Source organism: Nematostella vectensis, chromosome 1 (genome assembly GCF_932526225.1).
Source record: "Nematostella vectensis chromosome 1, jaNemVect1.1, whole genome shotgun sequence".
In the NCBI taxonomy this organism is placed as follows: domain Eukaryota; kingdom Metazoa; phylum Cnidaria; class Anthozoa; order Actiniaria; family Edwardsiidae; genus Nematostella; species Nematostella vectensis.
The window spans coordinates 21034065-21051796 of record NC_064034.1 but is presented as its reverse complement, the minus strand read 5'-3'; the positions used below and the strand labels follow the sequence as shown (position 1 = coordinate 21051796).

The window sequence follows — 17732 nt, the reverse complement described above, 5'->3', positions numbered from 1 at the left end:
AGGGGTAGTGAGTGTAGAGTGAAGGGTAGGTGCAATGGGTGTAGTGTGAAGGGTAGGGGTAGTGGGTGTAGAGTGAAGGGTAGGGGTAGTGGGTGTAGAGTGAAGGGTAGGGGTAGTGGGTGTAGAGTGAAGGATAGGGGTAGTGGGTGTAGAGTGAAGGGTAGGGATAGTGGGTGTAGAGTGAAGGGTAGGGGTAGTGAGTGTAGAGTGAAGGGTAGGTGCAATGGGTGTAGTGTGAAGGGTAGGGGTAGTGGGTGTAGAGTGAAGGGTAGGGGTAGTGGGTGTAGAGTGAAGGGTAGGGGTAGTGGGTGTAGAGTGAAGGGTAGGTGCAATGGGTGTAGTGTGAAGGGTAGGGGTAGTGGGTGTAGAGTGAAGGGTAGGGGTAGTGGGTGTAGAGTAAAGGATAGGGGTAGTGGGTGTAGAGTGAAGGATAGGGGTAGTGGGTGTAGAGTGAAGGGTAAGGGTAGTGGGTGTAGAGTGAAGGGTAGGTGCAATGGGTGTAGAGTGAAGGGTAGGGGTAGTGGGTGTAGAGTGAAGGATAGGGGTAGTGGGTGTAGAGTGAAGGGTAAGGGTAGTGGGTGTAGAGTGAAGGGTAGGGGTAGTGGGTGTAGAGTGAAGGGTAGGGGTAGTGGGTGTAGAGTGAAGGGTAGGGATAGTGGGTGTAGAGTGCAGGGTAGGGATAGTGGGTGTAGAGTGAAGGATAGGGGTAGTGGGTGTAGAGTGAAGGGTAGGGGTAGTAGGTGTAGAGTGAAGGGTAGGGGTAGTGGGTGTAGTGTAGGGATAGTGAGTGTAGAGTGAAGGGTAGTGGGTGTAGAGTGAAGGGTAAGGGTAGTGGGTGTAGAGTGAAGGGTAGGGGTAGTGGGTGTAGAGTGAAGGGTAGGGGTAGTAGGTGTAGAGTAAAGGGTAGGGGTAGTAGGTGTAGAGTGAAGGGTAGGGATAGTGGGTGTAGTGTGAAGGATAGGGATAGTGGGTGTAGAGTGAAGGGTAGGGGCAGTGGGTGTAGAGTGAAGGGTAGGGGTAGTGGGTGTAGAGTGAAGGGTAGGTGTAGTGGGTGTAGTGTGAAGGGTAGGGGTAGTGGGTGTAGAGTGAAGGGTAGGGGTAGTGGGTGTAGAGTGAAGGGTAGGGGCAGTGAGTGTAGAGTGAAGGGTAGGGGTAGTGGGTGTAGAGTGAAGGGTAGGTGTAGTGGGTGTAGAGTGAAGGGTAGGTGTAGTGGGTGTAGAGTGAAGGGTAGGGGTAGTGGGTGTAGAGTAAAGGGTAGGGGTAGTGAGGGTAGAGTGAAGGGTAGGGGCAGTGAGTGTAGAGTGAAGGGTAGGGGTAGTGGGTGTAGAGTGAAGGGTAGGTGTAGTGGGTGTAGAGTGAAGGGTAGGTGTAGTGGGTGTAGAGTGAAGGGTAGGGGTAGTGGGTGTAGAGTGAAGGGTAGGGGTAGTGGGTGTAGAGTGAAGGGTAGGTGTAGTGGGTGTAGAGTGAAGGGTAGGGGTAGTGGGTGTAGAGTGAAGGGTAGGGGTAGTGGGTGTAGAGTGAAGGGTAGGGGTAGTGGGTGTAGAGTGAAGGGTAGGGGTAGTGGGTGTAGAGTGAAGGGTAGGGGTAGTGGGTGTAGAGTGAAGGGTAGTGGTAGTGGGTGTAGAGTGAAGGGTAGGGATAGTGGGTGTAGAGTGAAGGGTAGGGATAATGGGTGTAGAGTGAAGGATAGGGGTAGTGGGTGTAGAGTGAAGGGTAAGGGCAGTGGGTGTAGAGTAAAGGGTAGGGGTAGTGAGTGTAGAGTGAAGGGTAGGGATAGTGGGTGTAGAGTGAAGGATAGGGGTAGTGGGTGTAGAGTGAAGGGTAAGGGTAGTGGGTGTAGAGTAAAGGGTAGGGGTAGTGGGTGTAGAGTGAAGGGTAGGGGTAGGGGTAGTGGGTGTAGAGTGAAGGGTAGGGGTAGTGGGTGTAGAGTGAAGGGTAAGGGTAGTGGGTGTAGAGTGAAGGGTAGGGGTAGTGGGTGTAGAGTGAAGGGTAGGGGTAGTGGGTGTAGAGTGAAGGGTAGGGGTAGTGGGTGTAGAGTGAAGGGTAGGGGTAGTGGGTGTAGAGTGAAGGGTAGGGGTAGTGGGTGTAGAGTGAAGGGTAGGGGTAGTGGGTGTAGAGTGAAGGGTAGGGGTAGTGGGTGTAGAGTGAAGGGTAGGGGTAGTGGGTGTAGAGTGAAGGGTAGGGGTAGTGAGTGTAGAGTGAAGGGTAGGGGTAGTGAGTGTAGAGTGAAGGGTAGGGGTAGTGGGTGTAGAGTGAAGGGTAGGGGTAGTGGGTGTAGTGTGAGGGGTAGGGGTAGTGGGTGTAGAGTGAAGGGTAGGTGTAGTGGGTGTAGAGTGAAGGGTAAGGGTAGTGGCTGTAGAGTAAAGGGTAGGGGTAGTGGGTGTAGAGTAAAGGGTAGGGGTAGTGGGTGTAGAGTGAAGGGTAGGGGTAGTGGGTGTAGTGTGAGGGGTAGGGGTAGTGGGTGTAGAGTGAAGGGTAGGGGTAGTGGGTGTAGAGTGAAGGGTAAGGGTAGTGGGTGTAGAGTAAAGGGTAGGGGTAGTGAGTGTAGAGTGAAGGGTAGGGATAGTGGGTGTAGAGTGAAGGATAGGGGTAGTGGGTGTAGAGTGAAGGGTAAGGGTAGTGGGTGTAGAGTAAAGGGTAGGGGTAGTGGGTGTAGAGTGAAGGGTAGGGGTAGGGGTAGTGGGTGTAGAGTGAAGGGTAGGGGTAGTGGGTGTAGAGTGAAGGGTAAGGGTAGTGGGTGTAGAGTGAAGGGTAGGGGTAGTGGGTGTAGAGTGAAGGGTAGGGGTAGTGGGTGTAGAGTGAAGGGTAGGGGTAGTGGGTGTAGAGTGAAGGGTAGGGGTAGTGGGTGTAGAGTGAAGGGTAGGGGTAGTGGGTGTAGAGTGAAGGGTAGGGGTAGTGGGTGTAGAGTGAAGGGTAGGGGTAGTGGGTGTAGAGTGAAGGGTAGGGGTAGTGGGTGTAGAGTGAAGGGTAGGGGTAGTGAGTGTAGAGTGAAGGGTAGGGGTAGTGAGTGTAGAGTGAAGGGTAGGGGTAGTGGGTGTAGAGTGAAGGGTAGGGGTAGTGGGTGTAGTGTGAGGGGTAGGGGTAGTGGGTGTAGAGTGAAGGGTAGGTGTAGTGGGTGTAGAGTGAAGGGTAAGGGTAGTGGCTGTAGAGTAAAGGGTAGGGGTAGTGGGTGTAGAGTAAAGGGTAGGGGTAGTGGGTGTAGAGTGAAGGGTAGGGGTAGTGGGTGTAGTGTGAGGGGTAGGGGTAGTGGGTGTAGAGTGAAGGGTAGGGGTAGTGGGTGTAGTGTGAGGGGTAGGGGTAGTGGGTGTAGAGTGAAGGGTAGGGGTAGTGGGTGTAGTGTGAGGGGTAGGGGTAGTGGGTGTAGAGTGAAGGGTAGGTGTAGTGGGTGTAGAGTGAAGGGTAGGGGTAGTGGGTGTAGAGTGAAGGGTAGGGGTAGTGGGTGTAGAGTGAAGGGTAGGGGTAGTGGGTGTAGGGTGAAGGGTAGGGGTAGTGGGTGTAGAGTGAAGGGTAGGGGTAGTGGGTGTAGAGTAAAGGGTAGGGGCAATGGGTGTAGAGTGAAGGGTAGGGGTAGTGGGTGTAGAGTGAAGGGTAGGGGTAGTGGGTGTAGAGTGAAGGGTAGGGGTAGTGGGTGTAGAGTGAAGGGTAGGGGTAGTGGGTGTAGAGTGAAGGGTAGGGGTAGTGGGTGTAGAGTGAAGGGTAGGGGTAGTGGGTGTAGTGTGAGGGGTAGGGGTAGTGGGTGTAGAGTGAAGGGTAGGGGTAGTGGCTGTAGAGTAAAGGGTAGAGTGGGTAGAAGAAGAAAGCTAGCAGACTTGAATGGGAGGGTAGGGGTCATAATCTATAAGAAATTCATTAGAAATTATTTTCTTACGACTAGTTTTACAATGTTTCATCTTAGACTCCAACTAAGAATTAGAATTATGTCCGCTTTTCCACATGATAGCATTCTTTACGATTAATCGTTGAAGGAAAGCTGTTATGGCAGATTGTCCCGGGCACGACTCACGATTGAGTGCGTTCCACACGGCGTCTTTCTTCCTGCTCATACCTACGTGTCCGCACAAGAACGGCGACGCAGACGCTATCAATTAGGCAGCAGACAAGATCTCAATATAATTCAAAAAATAAAAATAATCGAGAGCTTTCAAAAACTTCTTATTAGCTCAGTGGGACGCCAAAAGCTCACTGTGTTTATTTTTAATATAGCGAAAATGATGAGATGACGACGAATTTGTTTTGATTATAACACACCATTATTTTTTTGAAATGAGCTTTTATTTTCCCACGCCTACGTTCAAAGCGGCCAATAAGATTTTGTCAGGCATTGTGATCAACGCGTCTTTTTCGGCTTGTTTCAATAACAAGAAACCTCTGATAGCTTGTTAGGCACAGCGGGATTTCTCAGGAGTCTCAATCTGAATATTCTGTCGATAGATGTTCGGTCCGTTTCAAGTGCTACAAGGAGTGTTGGTGCTGTCGCTAAATTCAGGTCACGGGGTTTCGTGGTCGTTTATTTGTTTTATCGGAATGCAAATGGCAATGAATGAAATGAGGCGAAAATAAGACAGACAGTTGGCAAAATTTTCATTTCCCTTTTGGATCCATACAAAGCATTACATTAACGGGAAATACCAAAAGGTTTTCTTAGAAACAGGGGAGAAAACCAGTGGGAGTTGAATATAAAAATAGTAATTATTTTGAGTCATGATAGGTTTTTTTTTGTCGGAGAAATGGTTGTCAGAGCCTTAAAGCGGCGGCAGAAGATGGAGAGATTTGGTTTGTTTCATCTAATTTCAACCGTCGCTCGTCGGTTACTTTTGTTCTAGGAAAATACCAAGAATCGACAATAAAGCTATCCGTCCTAATCTGACACCAATTCGATTTGTACATGAAAGAAAGGCAATATTTTCATTAGAAAACTGCTATTGTGACATTTTCCCCACGACATTTGCCCTAGGTAAGAGCAGAAAAAAAATTTAAAAAATTCCTCATTGAAACCCAAAGCGAAAAATACATATTTTGTAATAAGAGTAAGAAAATATATGCCACAGTACGGCAAAATAAAGTTAATGCAATTACCATAAACGGTATACCATGTTTGTCTATACGAGTGTGAAAATCGGCAAAATAAATGTTCTTGATTAGTTTCTTTTCTCATTGCTAATTTTCACAATGATTAGAATATTCTAGTTAAGAATGATTCATGCGGGAATATCCATATTGAAGATTTGATAGTTACAACTCGGTTAAAAAAACCTAGAATAGTAGAAAATCTAAAAAGAACTTTGTATCAGAAACCATGATCATTGTAATCATGATCACCACAGTTTACATCGCCACTTTTACAAGGTTCACTAGATACGCGCTCTTCTCTTACTTATACGGTCCGCACGGCTTCAAGTGAGGAATAATATTTGCAATGCTGATATTCGTAGTTTTCCTTGGCAAAATTGTAATTCTAAGTAAGATAATAAAAAGTCAATTAACCGATTGAATGTCGATTGATCTGTCAAAAGAAAAAGGCTCACAGGAAAGCAAAGCACAGGAAAAAAACTCTAATTGGAACATCTGAAGTAAGAAAGAGCGAAGATCCGAGTTTTCATAGGGACGGTCTTGGTAAACAAGAAATTCAATGCCCTCGAAATAGGTGAAAGAATCTTTAACTTGAGAATGACAATACCAACGAGAGCTTTTTCTACAAACTTGCCGACATTGCAAAGGACAAGAGGATTTGACATCCAAATCGATGCCTAATATTGGTACTATACAATTATTATTTTTACCTCGCTTCTGTTTGACCGGTTTCTCGAGTTTCCTCGTTGAAGAATTCCCCGTCTCCATTCTCATTTTCCCCTTCTTCATGCTCAGAAGAGCGTGTCAAAGAAGACCTTTGCCGGCGTTATTTCAGTGACTGTATATGCTTATAATGAAACGGCGAACGGTTTATCCAAGTCAAATGACCAGTTTATCCAGAGACCGTATACACACAGACTACGGCCAATCAGATACCTTGGAGACCAGCGATGTAATGAGCATCTTGTCACACACCTAGACAGACGCACAGGCGTGAATCACGCTCATGGCGACAGTCATAGCGCTAGAAACCCGGAGCAGTTTGCAATTTGGCCGAAAAAAAAAAAAAGAGAAAAAAAAAGAGCATCCGAAGTGGTGGATGCGGTAGAATCTGAGTTATTCCGGCCGAGACCCAGGGCACCTTGACCACTATTAAAGAGAGACAAGATCAACACAAAAACGAGATTTCTAAGCGGCCAATTATGATAATAACATGCCAGGAATGCGTGGCTATTCTCGCCGGAAAAGAAGGGCAAATGGTCGCGGATTTCCATCACAGATACCCCAAGCGATTTCAGGCATTTGGTGGTTCAATGCGGGTATAGAATATCAGACACAATACATGTTTGTACAGCAGAATATATTTTTGGATCAGGTTAGAATTGCACTCTCAAGTGGCGTATAAATTTCAAAATCGATCAGAAAGTCAATCAGCTCCAATACCTAACCCGGTGCCTGAGGTTTGCTATAATTAACCTGTAGGAAAGCCGATATTGCTACTTCGGATTAAAATTTTGCAGAGTTATAAGTTCAGCAGGAAAAGCTTGAAAGGTAATTACATAGGCCGGAGCCACAAAAATACCTGTGATTTTAATACTTCTCGCCTCTAAAATCATAATTACTATGCCCATAAATGAAAACACACTTGAGACTTATCTTTGAGATCACGACCCCCTAATCGAGGTTTTAAATGCAAATGCATTCCCAGTTTTTTCTCTGTTTTGCTGGATTCTATGTAAAGTGTGATAAATAAGTCATCACTTTGCTCTTGAAAAAAATGGTGAAGAAAAAATAGGACAGACTCGAGAACATGTAGTCTCACACAAACACGCGAACACGAGAGCAGCTAGACCTATAGCCTAAAAGAAAAACAATACGCGAACAATTTGCTTTATGAATAGATGAAATAATGTTACAAAAAGCGGTTAAGCTAATGGAGATGTGTTTATTTTTTGTGCGATTCAAAGAGATTACGTCCATTACCTGGCGTACGGGTACACCTGACCAAGAAACGAACTGTAGGACGAACAACATGTGGAGCAAAAAGCACGAGACAAATACAACACCGTGTGTCGGGCTGCCTAATCGTGCTTACATACACAGAACTAAATGCACTTGTACCGGCTTATAGCGCTAGCGTACTCGCTTATCGTTGGTAATCTTCTTATGGGAGAGTCATTACTAAGAGAGTCAAAACACGATGCTGAAATAATTTGTCATCGCCTGCGCACGCCGACAAACTACGCACGTAATAGCGGTTAGGGGGTTATCGAATAACTGATAGGCAGTCAAACACCTTCAGGCATTAAGGGACTGTCACTTTAGATGTTACTTCCATAATTAAGAGCTGACCTTTCCCATGATCCATCGCGTTGGCGGCCTTTTGGCGTAAGCGTGCTTTGGTTGCCTTTTGGTGTAACCGTAAATGGAAACTTTGTATTTTACAGCCTTGTAGCAGAACGTGTTGACAATTTCAATATGCGGTTGCATTTTGAAATGAGTGTCCCCGGTTCCGCGTTAAGATTGACTACCAAAAAAAAAAGAAGAGATAAGAATTGACGAGGATTGAAACAGATTATAGAAAGCAGTAGAAAAAGATGGTTTGAAATCTGCACTTACTAAATTTAAAGCAGAAGTTGAACATTTTTAATCTCGAGAATACTATTTGTGTTGCACCTGGGCCAATTCTAACTCATTATGATTACAAATAATACAAGTCGTAAGTGTGAGAATATATAGCCTAAACCATTTCAATGCACACTGCAAGGGAATCGATTGGTCACCGTGGTATGATTAGCTACGCGCTATTCCCAGACGAGAAATGACAGAATTGAACTCTCGGCGGTAAGGAGAATTCGGCTATGAGCATCTGAAGCTTGCTGATTCATCCCGGTTGACCTAGTCAGCTTATATGGTGTCAGAAGTGGGACGTCACGCTCTTGATGCACGAGTCGCCACAAATAACGCAATCATACGTTATTGCCATGAATCTGTTGAATCAGTCACGCAATAAGCCACATCCATCACGCAACGCACACGGTATGCGCCACAGCAGACCGACCACGTGACCCACGTTCAAATGTAACGCAACTCGATAGTAAAATACATTGACTTCTGACGTAATACCAACGCCTGAAAGATTTCGTGATTTGAAACTTATGTTTATTAAAGTTGTACTGGTCACGCCATGTCACATTTTCCGAGTCACAAAATCCACATGTCAAGCATATGTCACGCGACAATGTGCGGATACTATGTTACACAGCAGCGGCCAAACAGGCGTCATGTCACGCATCTTCAACGGCTGATGATCCAATGATACAGGCTTCAGTCGATGTCCAGATATCCACTCAAGCAAGCCATTGTTATGTCACACTTCTCGAGTCACGAAATCCAGCCAAGCAGAACAGTTTTACGTTGCACAATACCAAGTGTTACGCAGTCTAGTTATGTAATGTCTCACAATGAAATGACGCTGATTCTCACGCTTATTCGCTTGTCACGCGGCGTGACAATCAATGTCACACTTGTTTTTTTTTATAGTCACGCCTCCAATGCAGCAATCTGGTCCATGTCCGCCATCTTGAAATTACCCAGAAGGCCATGGAACGCCATAACCCTCGCTCACAATTTTTGCCTTGGCCAGCGGATAAGCATCGCTCCCGCCAAAGCTAATATGTCATCTAGTAAAAGTTAGCAGAGAAACACTAAGCTCATCTGAAGCCGCAAAAGGACTTTTTATAACCACTGAGAATTAGAGCTACGCGTTTGAGGTCAATTTAAGAGGAACCGATTTCATTATCAATCGAGAAAACTTAATTCCAAATATATATATCTTTAGTATTAATCCACTCACATACTATCACGAATCTCGCAATTTGATTGGCTCCTGTACTCACTATCTATTGAGCCATATATAGTGAAAGGCGAAAAAGCCGTTGCTTTTCGCGATAAAGGCGGTTATTTATTAAGAATCATCAAAATCGTCATTTATTTGGAGGTAGTATGTAAGTGGATTTATACTAAAACAATTAGACTACCCGTTCTCGTTTTCTATGAGTCAAATAGTCAACTCGGCGCTACGCGGCCCGTTGACTATCTATTGACTCACAAAAAACTCGACTCGTATTCTAATTGTTAAAAGTATAAATACATGTATCATTATCATAATTATCATTGTTATTAAATGAATAAAAGCTTTTTGGGTTTATAATCGATGAAATCGAGGTAAAAATTAGTATAAGTCCAGAAACAGGTTGCGACTCAATCATTTAAAAAAACATCCTGCTATAGTCGAACGTCAGAAGAATAAGTGATCGTTATACGGTATGCCGTAAAAGGGCACTTGCGCTAAGAGATCACGTGACCTTTCTGGGTGGCAAATTCAAAACAAAATAATCAAATTAGAAATGACTGCGCACGTCACCAGAGAACGACGAAAAAATAAAACCTTTAAATGTAACTAAACCCTTTTTGAAAGAAAAGAATTCTAGCTTTCTTTGTAAGCGCTGAATAACTTTCTTTTTGGTGTTGTTATTTTGCCGCTAATAGCCTGAGCGCGCGCTAGTTTGCAATCCAAACAGTCACCTGATTTCTTAGCGCAAGTCCCCTATTTAGCTGAAGTAGCCACCAGAAAGGCGAGCTCAATCAATGTGGGCTTCCTGTGGAACAAGACGCCGTCATCTTGGAAACGAAATCTCCCGTCCCCTCCCCTGATGAGAAATTAGTAGCTACATGCGTTCTCTCTAGATTCGATTTGGACGGCGCCTGTCTATGTGTACCAAGATTTGGGCTCCCTTTGGCTGTCCGCGATTTGGCTGGCCATGATTTTTCGCACGTGCCCCTCTGTTTAAAATAATGTTGAAATCTTCTACGATTTATACCGCGAATACGATGGCGAATACAAAGAATTATTCGGTAAGTATGACGACTTAATATCCGATGTTTTACTGGTTTTGCTTAATGGCTTCCGAAGTTTGTCAATTGATAAAGAGTGGTGTACCCAGGATTTTTTAAAAGGGAAGGTGTCCCATATTTTCAATATAGAGAGGTTCTGGTCAACCCATGAAACAAAGTGCTCTAGTAGAGAGGTTCTGATTAACCCATGAAACACTGTGCCCTAGTAGAGAGGTTCTGGTCAACCCATGAAACACTGTGCCCTAGTAAAGAGGTTCTGGTCAACCCATGAAACAAGGTGCTCTAGTAGAGAGGTTCTGGTCAACCCATGAAACAAAGTGCTCTAGTAGTGGTTAAAAAGAAAAGAGAACATTAGAGTACGTTACTGCTGAAAGATATTTCAAGGGCTTATGAAAACCGGAAATTATGGGTGTTTCGCTTTTTCCCTGTCATCCTATCCTATCATAGCCTATCCTATATGATGTCTAAATTAGGAGGCACCTAAACCCTAAGAGCCTCATTCTAGTTACGCCTCTGAAAGGATCAGTAGAAAGTTACTGCAAATAATTAATATAATGCAGAACATTTAAGATAGCTGAAAGCAGGTGTCTCTTATAGGTAGAAGGTGGACAGTATGCTGGTTCTGATACTAAAGTAGGGTTATTATAAGTGCCGAAAGAGAGTTCTCGCAGTTGAGTAATACTATTGTGCTCCCGTTAGCGGCGCGACTCGTTCGAAAAATGCATGTTTACAAACCTAACCATACTTTATCTTGAAATTAAACAATTCATAAATTCACCGTAGAATTAAAACCACACAAAGAAAAAAAAAGCAATAAACAAAAAAAAATAATAAATGACAAAGGATTCTCAAGGATTAGAAATAAGGGCACAAAAAGTATTGGTGGCGTGCGCAAATCTATATTCCCGCGCGCTTAATCTCCAGCCATAAAAACGAGAGAAATAAGGAGGGATACATTAAGAAATACCTCTTCTATGGTTAACACAATTTTTATAAAAGTATATAAAATATACCTAGATTGAAAATCATTTGTTAAAATGTAGCCCAACTAATAAAAAGAAACCAACGGGAATTTAAAACGCACAAACGTTTCTGTAAACATATTTCAGTGGTAACGAGCGTATAATCGGAAAGCAGGGGGTGGGCAAGATCAAACGGAGCTAGCGGTTTCACCAGCACGGCCTAAATTGTGTTCTCGGTGGGAGGGCATTGACCGAGCATCAATCTTAATTTACTAACACTCACTGATAAAATAAAGGTTGAATTCATCAGTTTAAACCGCAAGCCATAGAAATGTTAGCCGCAGCCCTGCGTTTGTGGCATTTTAAGATTCCGAGATGTTTTGTGAGAGAACATCTGATAATGGCCTCCGAAAAGCAGAAGCAGTTGTGTTACACGCGCGTTTTGTGTTTTGGCGGGAAAAGTACTTTTATTCTCGTTAAAAAAATACCAACTTGAAGGCTTTCATCAACCAAAAGAACATAAACTTTTACATTTTAATTTTGAACTCACATACAGAAATAATATTGACAAGCGAAGGAAAATCATTTATATATTAAAAAGAAAAAAATCAATTATGCATGACTTTGAGCAACCACGAAAAGAAAATGCATAAAAAAGATATCAAACGAAGGGTATTCAAATATGTATGAAAGAAAAGTTAGGTCATGTGAAATCAGAACAAAATCATTCAATGATGATCATTGGGAAAGATGGGTCAATTGATCAAATGTTTGTATGATCGATTAGAATTATGCAAATCAGGTATCGATACCCGAATACATTCGAACGTTGTGCGAGCAATCGCGCATGGTCTTACAGCGAACTACAGAAATACATTCTATGAAAATTAGTACATTATTTCTAGGTTACTTTGACCACTGATAATGAATTACAGATAATGAATTCACATTATCTCCCTATAAATGGATGAACAATAGATAGAGATGTTCGCAGTATTTTTCAACCAAGTGTTTTTCTAATAGAAGCAAACTTTCCATAGGCCTCCTCCCGAAGATCCGGTACGAATAGAAATTCAAACTTAAGGCTCTTATAAAAGATGGATATTCGTTTCAAATTAAACATTTTTGAGGTGTGATAATTAATTGAATAAAAGACACGACCACTTCAATATCGTAGGGTCTATGTACATTACCGCCTAGCGAAATTCAGAAATCAATTCCTACATCTATTGTTTTTCTTTTCCAAATAGATATTTATTTTTAGGTTGTTTGTCAAATCCGTTGTTCTTTTTCAGACTCAAGCACGTCGAAAGGTAAACTTCTAAACGAGAAAGTCGGAAGAAAAGAGCGTTGTTTGAGCTTTGGGCAGACTGACTTTATTTACAACCATCTAATTGCTCAGAATGAAAACGAGTTTTGAAAGCAAACGTTTTGAAGATTAAATGTGTTTTGTATAATTAATTAGAAATATTTGCGTTCGAGTTAAAAAATACACCCTTTAGATTAATTGATGGTAACCGGGCATATGAATGCAAACTCCTCATGATTGTTAACTCGATTGATGCCGCCGTTGTCGGAGATATTCCTCAGGTTCGACCAAAACGAAACGAAAACAAGAGAGCCAGTGTCAATAGTTTGAAAAAGTAAAAGAGACCGCGGCAATAATTGATATTGATAGCTCTTTTAATCGAAAAAAATAAGTTAAAATCTTATATCCGGACTATAAGGTAGCGATGTCTTAAAACTGTCTGTTCGCCAATTACTCGCGCAATATTGGATCTTAAAACAAGAGAGAAACGAATCCCCGAAGGAGATGATATGGTGGCAGTGTGTGTGTGTGTGGTGGGGGGGGGGGGGGGGGGGGGGTTCTATTGGCTTCGCACACAACTCGACGATCTTTTGAGTACAGCTCGATTGCAAGAAGCGGAAGTACGAAATAAGAGAAGACGGAGAGGGTATAACTACGAGATGACATGAGACGCTTTTTAAAAGAAAAAGAAAACAAGGACAGATGGTCGACCGATACAGCAGTCATGAATTAACATTTATGGCGCTACTAAGTAATTGCTCCCTTGATAACAACACATGCTAATATTATATTATTCCCCTAGGAATTAAACGAAATGAAATATAAATGACAAAAACACACAAAATTTATCCGATTACGGAAAAGGAAAATATCACTTTTTTTTCGGGGCATTTTGTTACGAAACCCCTATTTGCAATGCAAAGAGTATTAGAGATTATGATCATTATTCCTCTACGAATTATTCAGGGGAAAAAACGGAACTACAAACAACAAAGCGGGTACAAATTGCACCGTTCTTCGTCAGCAATAAAAACATCACAAAATATTCAATATTAACCGTCTGATAGGTTAGAAATGTGCGACCACTCGACGATCTGAAGAAAAAAGCGGGACGAAGTCGTCGTCATGATCGGCACCAACAACTCAACGCTTGGTACGGGATGGTGAGCGGATGAAAAGCGCTACTTTTACTGTGAAACTTCCTGGATACACTCGGTCATAAGCAGAGTATCGTTATCTAGGTTACTTAAGGGACTCACCGGTTTCGGTGGTTGCTGGAGCGTCGCCCGCCTTAGCCTCGTGATTCCTTTGTCAATCGGTTCTCCCTACAGCTGGAGGATAAATGCACGACACAGGGAACGAATTATTCATGCACGGAGTGATTACAATTTATGTATAACAACCTCAACGTCACAATTACTGTTTAAGGTGTTTCTGGAGAATTTGCTAGTCAAGATTGTATGGTAGTCGATGACTAACCACTCGCGGTTTCCGGGAAATCATAGATTTCGAAAGACAACTGTGTTTGATCCGCTCAACCGCTGCATTTTCTTATTATTAGCACTCGCTTTTCGCATGGTTCACAAACAAAAGCTTCTAATACATGGCTGATTTCAGGGATCATTAGAAATAAAGTTAAATTGAAAAAAAAGCTAACGACAAAACATTTTCGGAACAAACATTTTATTTTGTGATCATCAATAATAAAACACTACTCGGTGATATCACCACAAGACAAAAATGAAGTAATGCAATTCTGAACCTCCGTCTTGATAGAGAGAAATGCAGTCTTTTTCGCGTACCCGCATTCAAGATAACATGGCTGATTTAAAAAAAAAGACAAAACAGGTTGAAACACTCAAGCAGTTACAAAGACTGATGTATTCCTTACCATTCCACATGCGTTTGTCCCGGAGGCAGTAGACTTTTTTTTTTCAAATGATTTCCTCTACGATGTCACAGGGAGCAGTATAATCATCACGAAGCGACAATAAAACTGCGATAATATCGGGATCTTGCGTCTAAAGGCCAATCGTTTGGGATTTTGCTTTCAAATAAGCTTCTTTTGCTATAAGCTGAATTCAAACAGTATATTAGAAACATTTATGTAACATAATAAAAACTGTGGAAATTCTTCACGGGATGTTGTGGTGTTCTCTCAGTGGCTAGATTCGAACGCGAATGAGAGTTTCTGCGGGCACCATTCGTGCAGTCTGAAAATATTCTCTTGAACCGCAGTGCCCCTACAAGATAGTCAGAATTCTATGCACAGGAGATAATATAAAAAGAAACAGGAAACAGTGTGCAGCTTAACGATACAGGGGATTTATAGTATTAGTGAGTCGTATTGGTTTTACTTTAGTGTTGTTTGAGGTATGGCAAAGCATTTGCTCATTATGTCAGGTCAACTTTGAGTTAAAAAGTCATGAATACAGAGAGCCATACAAGGAGTCACTTAAGCAGTTAAGCTCAGCGCCGTGATATACTCTGAACGTCTGGCGATGCTTGCTTTTGATTGGGTTATTTCTAAGTACATGATGTGGCGTTCTGTACAAGGAGAGAAAATAAATAAATTTGCACTATATACTAACAGGTTTCGAGAGAAACTTAGACAAAGTGAGACTGGATAGCTGTTAAGTGGTTTGAGTTGGTTTTCATTATGCACTAGTTTAATGTGACAAATAAAACAAACAAACACTCGAGACCCTTAAAACGAACACCTCTTTTTCATAAAATTCAGTAAACCTTTCCATAAGAAAACAATGAACCGCTTTAGTATCCTTAAAATATATTTCGTTATGTAATTCGCACAAATGTTGGCGAAAACACATGCAGGCGAATGGAGATTGGGAGATACCACCCCCTCCCCTCCCCAAACCCCCACATTCGTAGGTGACAAGAAAGAGTGCTGAATGAAAACATTGCACTTCTCTACTCTAGTGTACTTATGGAACCTACGGCTAAGTGCAACCGCCCTTTTGCCTGTTTTACTCCCGAAAAACCTTGGCCGATCGGATCACCGTCCGTCATCTTAGATTGAGGCGAGGTCCCGCTGATCCCGCTTGCCCACGGGATCGCACGTAGACTCAAATCCAAGATGGCGGCCGATTAAGCAGCTTAAAGAAGGCATATCAAAGTAAAAAAAATGTAACTAGAAGGTAAAAGAAGTGTGTGTGTGTGTGTGTGGGGGGGGGGGGGGGGGGGGGGGTTTAAGAGAAAAAAGACGGTGGTTTGGAGGGGGCATGGGCTTAACAAGAAGTACCGCTGAAGGTGTATTCAACAGTTTAAAATGTCCAAATGTATGACATCGTGTTTTATCCCTCAAACCATTTATACACGCACCTCTTGGTTCATATTTTAGCGGTTTATCTCATCTTCAGATACAGAATTTCATCATGAGCAATCTAAGCCTATGCGATAGAGTACAACCTTTCCCTTTACTTGAAAACACTTTTACTGAGAAAATTCCTTGCATTTTTAACTTCGTTAGCAATAAAAGGCTTGAATAAATAACCTAAAAAGCAAGTACGACTATTCTTCGAAAAAACGCGAGCAAGTATTGACTATTTTTCGAGACATCCGATCAGGTCTTCGAGTATTTTGTGAAACATTCATCAATTTCATCGGCTATTATTTGAAACTTCCGATCAAGGTCCGACTATTCTCCGAAGTATAAAAGTAATGTTTGGTTACTCTCAGAACATTAAACTTTTGAGCATCTAAGGACGTATTGGCTGGCATCCTTGGAAACTGCTCAACTAAACTACGCTACTCTCGGAACCACTTTCTCGGCAATATTAGGAAACGAGCTATGGACATTTCTACAATTATAATTTCAACAAAGCGCTCTAATGGCAAATGCTACCTGTCAAATGGAAGTTCTACATTGAGAGATGGACATAATTTGGACATAATTTCTATTGAATATAAATCGTGCTATCAGTTTCCTTACTATCTTCTTTCTTGAAAAGAATTACAGCGGTCTCTCTTAGAACTGCAATGTGCCATTCGCCATTTGCACTGAAAATGCTGTTTGAAATACACCGACAAGTCGAAAAAGTAATATAAGCACTTGAAAATATTACTTCGTGGGCTTTGTATGGACTTCATGAAAACGTCAATATAGGAAGAAATCTTATAGAAATAAAAAAAAACATGCAATTAACACAAATCTACTTTTCTTGAACAGAATAACATGTTTTCCCTTGCATAGGAAACTCAAAAAGCGTTTATAGAAAACAAGGAGAGTTTGGACAGAACCAAGACTCAGAAGTACTGGGCAAGACTGGCTATCGTGTAATTTATGACTTCTAGTCTCTCATCCGTGCCGAATAATCACTTAAACAATAAAAGACAGGGTCAAATAATAATTTTTGAATAACGTATGGTCTTTTTCGTAAAAATAAACAATAAGAGAGAAGGCAAAATTCTCATAATATACGGCTGCGTTTTGTAAAGTTTAAGCACTTAAGGACTCTCATCCACAACCAAAATGAAATTAAGAGGTTGGAGTAAAAAATTCAATGAATGTTGGTCCTTCGTATGTTGATGCGCTTTTAAATATAACAAAAAAAAATTATATAAATTGTTAAAGCAACAAAAAAAACGCTTTCTTTTCATTCATCTCGGAAATAAGGTCTTAGAAATAATAATAATGGTGTGAAAGTATGACTTAAAATTGAATTTGCAAAATTCAATTCTAAAATATATGAAGCTAGCCTTGTTTGAGATAAATGAAAAGCCCTAAAGCCAAATATTCTGCCGCTTTTAAATTTAGCATTTAACAATAAACCAATCATAAAGTACGGTAATATTTCTAGGCCGCGCAAGCTTTTTAAGCCCACAAGATAACCCCTCTTACGGCCTAACTAAATCTCCATTTTTAATTAATACACTATCGACTGTAGTCGAACAAAAAGAGAAAAACAACAACTGAACAATAGGTTACCCTGAGCTCGATTTTTAAAATAAATATTCGAAGCATGTGAGTGTAAATATTGCACTTAATGCAAAATTTGTCTTCTTTTTCCATGCCGAAAACTGAGAAATTATAAAGGAGGATCCATGTCTGATTTCAACTTCAGATTTAAGAGAGCTTGAAAAGCTCACAGGGTATGTGAAATAAATATTGAATTGACTCATGCTAAGTTCATCAAATATTTCAGTTCGTGGTAAAACAACGCTTAAGGGATGACGTTCAGAATTTTTGCCTCAAGGCAAATAGAATGAAATTGTTCAAGGATTCGTATCCGCCCAAAGTTTACACAAACTCCAAGATAAACTTACCTGTTTTTTTTTTTAGATATCTACTAGCAATAGCTTCTTTGAGCAGCTGAAGGTATTTTCCCATTAGACCCGGATCACGTTTAGTACAAGTGTGAAATAGAATAAGCGGACTGTGCGCGTTTCACTAAAGGAAGAGCTTATCGAAAGAGACGTAATTACCTGATTGTGTTTGCAATGTCGTAGCCAAT

The 17732-nt window shown here is 41.8% G+C and overlaps 1 protein-coding gene across 1 annotated transcript in view; it reads right to left on the bottom strand.

The window, feature by feature from the left end:
• The window catches only part of LOC5518224 (cAMP-specific 3',5'-cyclic phosphodiesterase 4C), a 37520-nt gene extending 31440 nt beyond the window's left edge, over positions 1–6080 (bottom strand). The window contains exon 1 of the mRNA XM_032362863.2: positions 5781–6080. Within this exon, the coding sequence (XP_032218754.2) occupies positions 5781–5859 (79 nt within the window). The 5' untranslated portion in view covers positions 5860–6080. The remainder of the gene's footprint in view (positions 1–5780) is intronic.
• Between the last annotated feature and the right edge of the window lie 11652 nt (positions 6081–17732).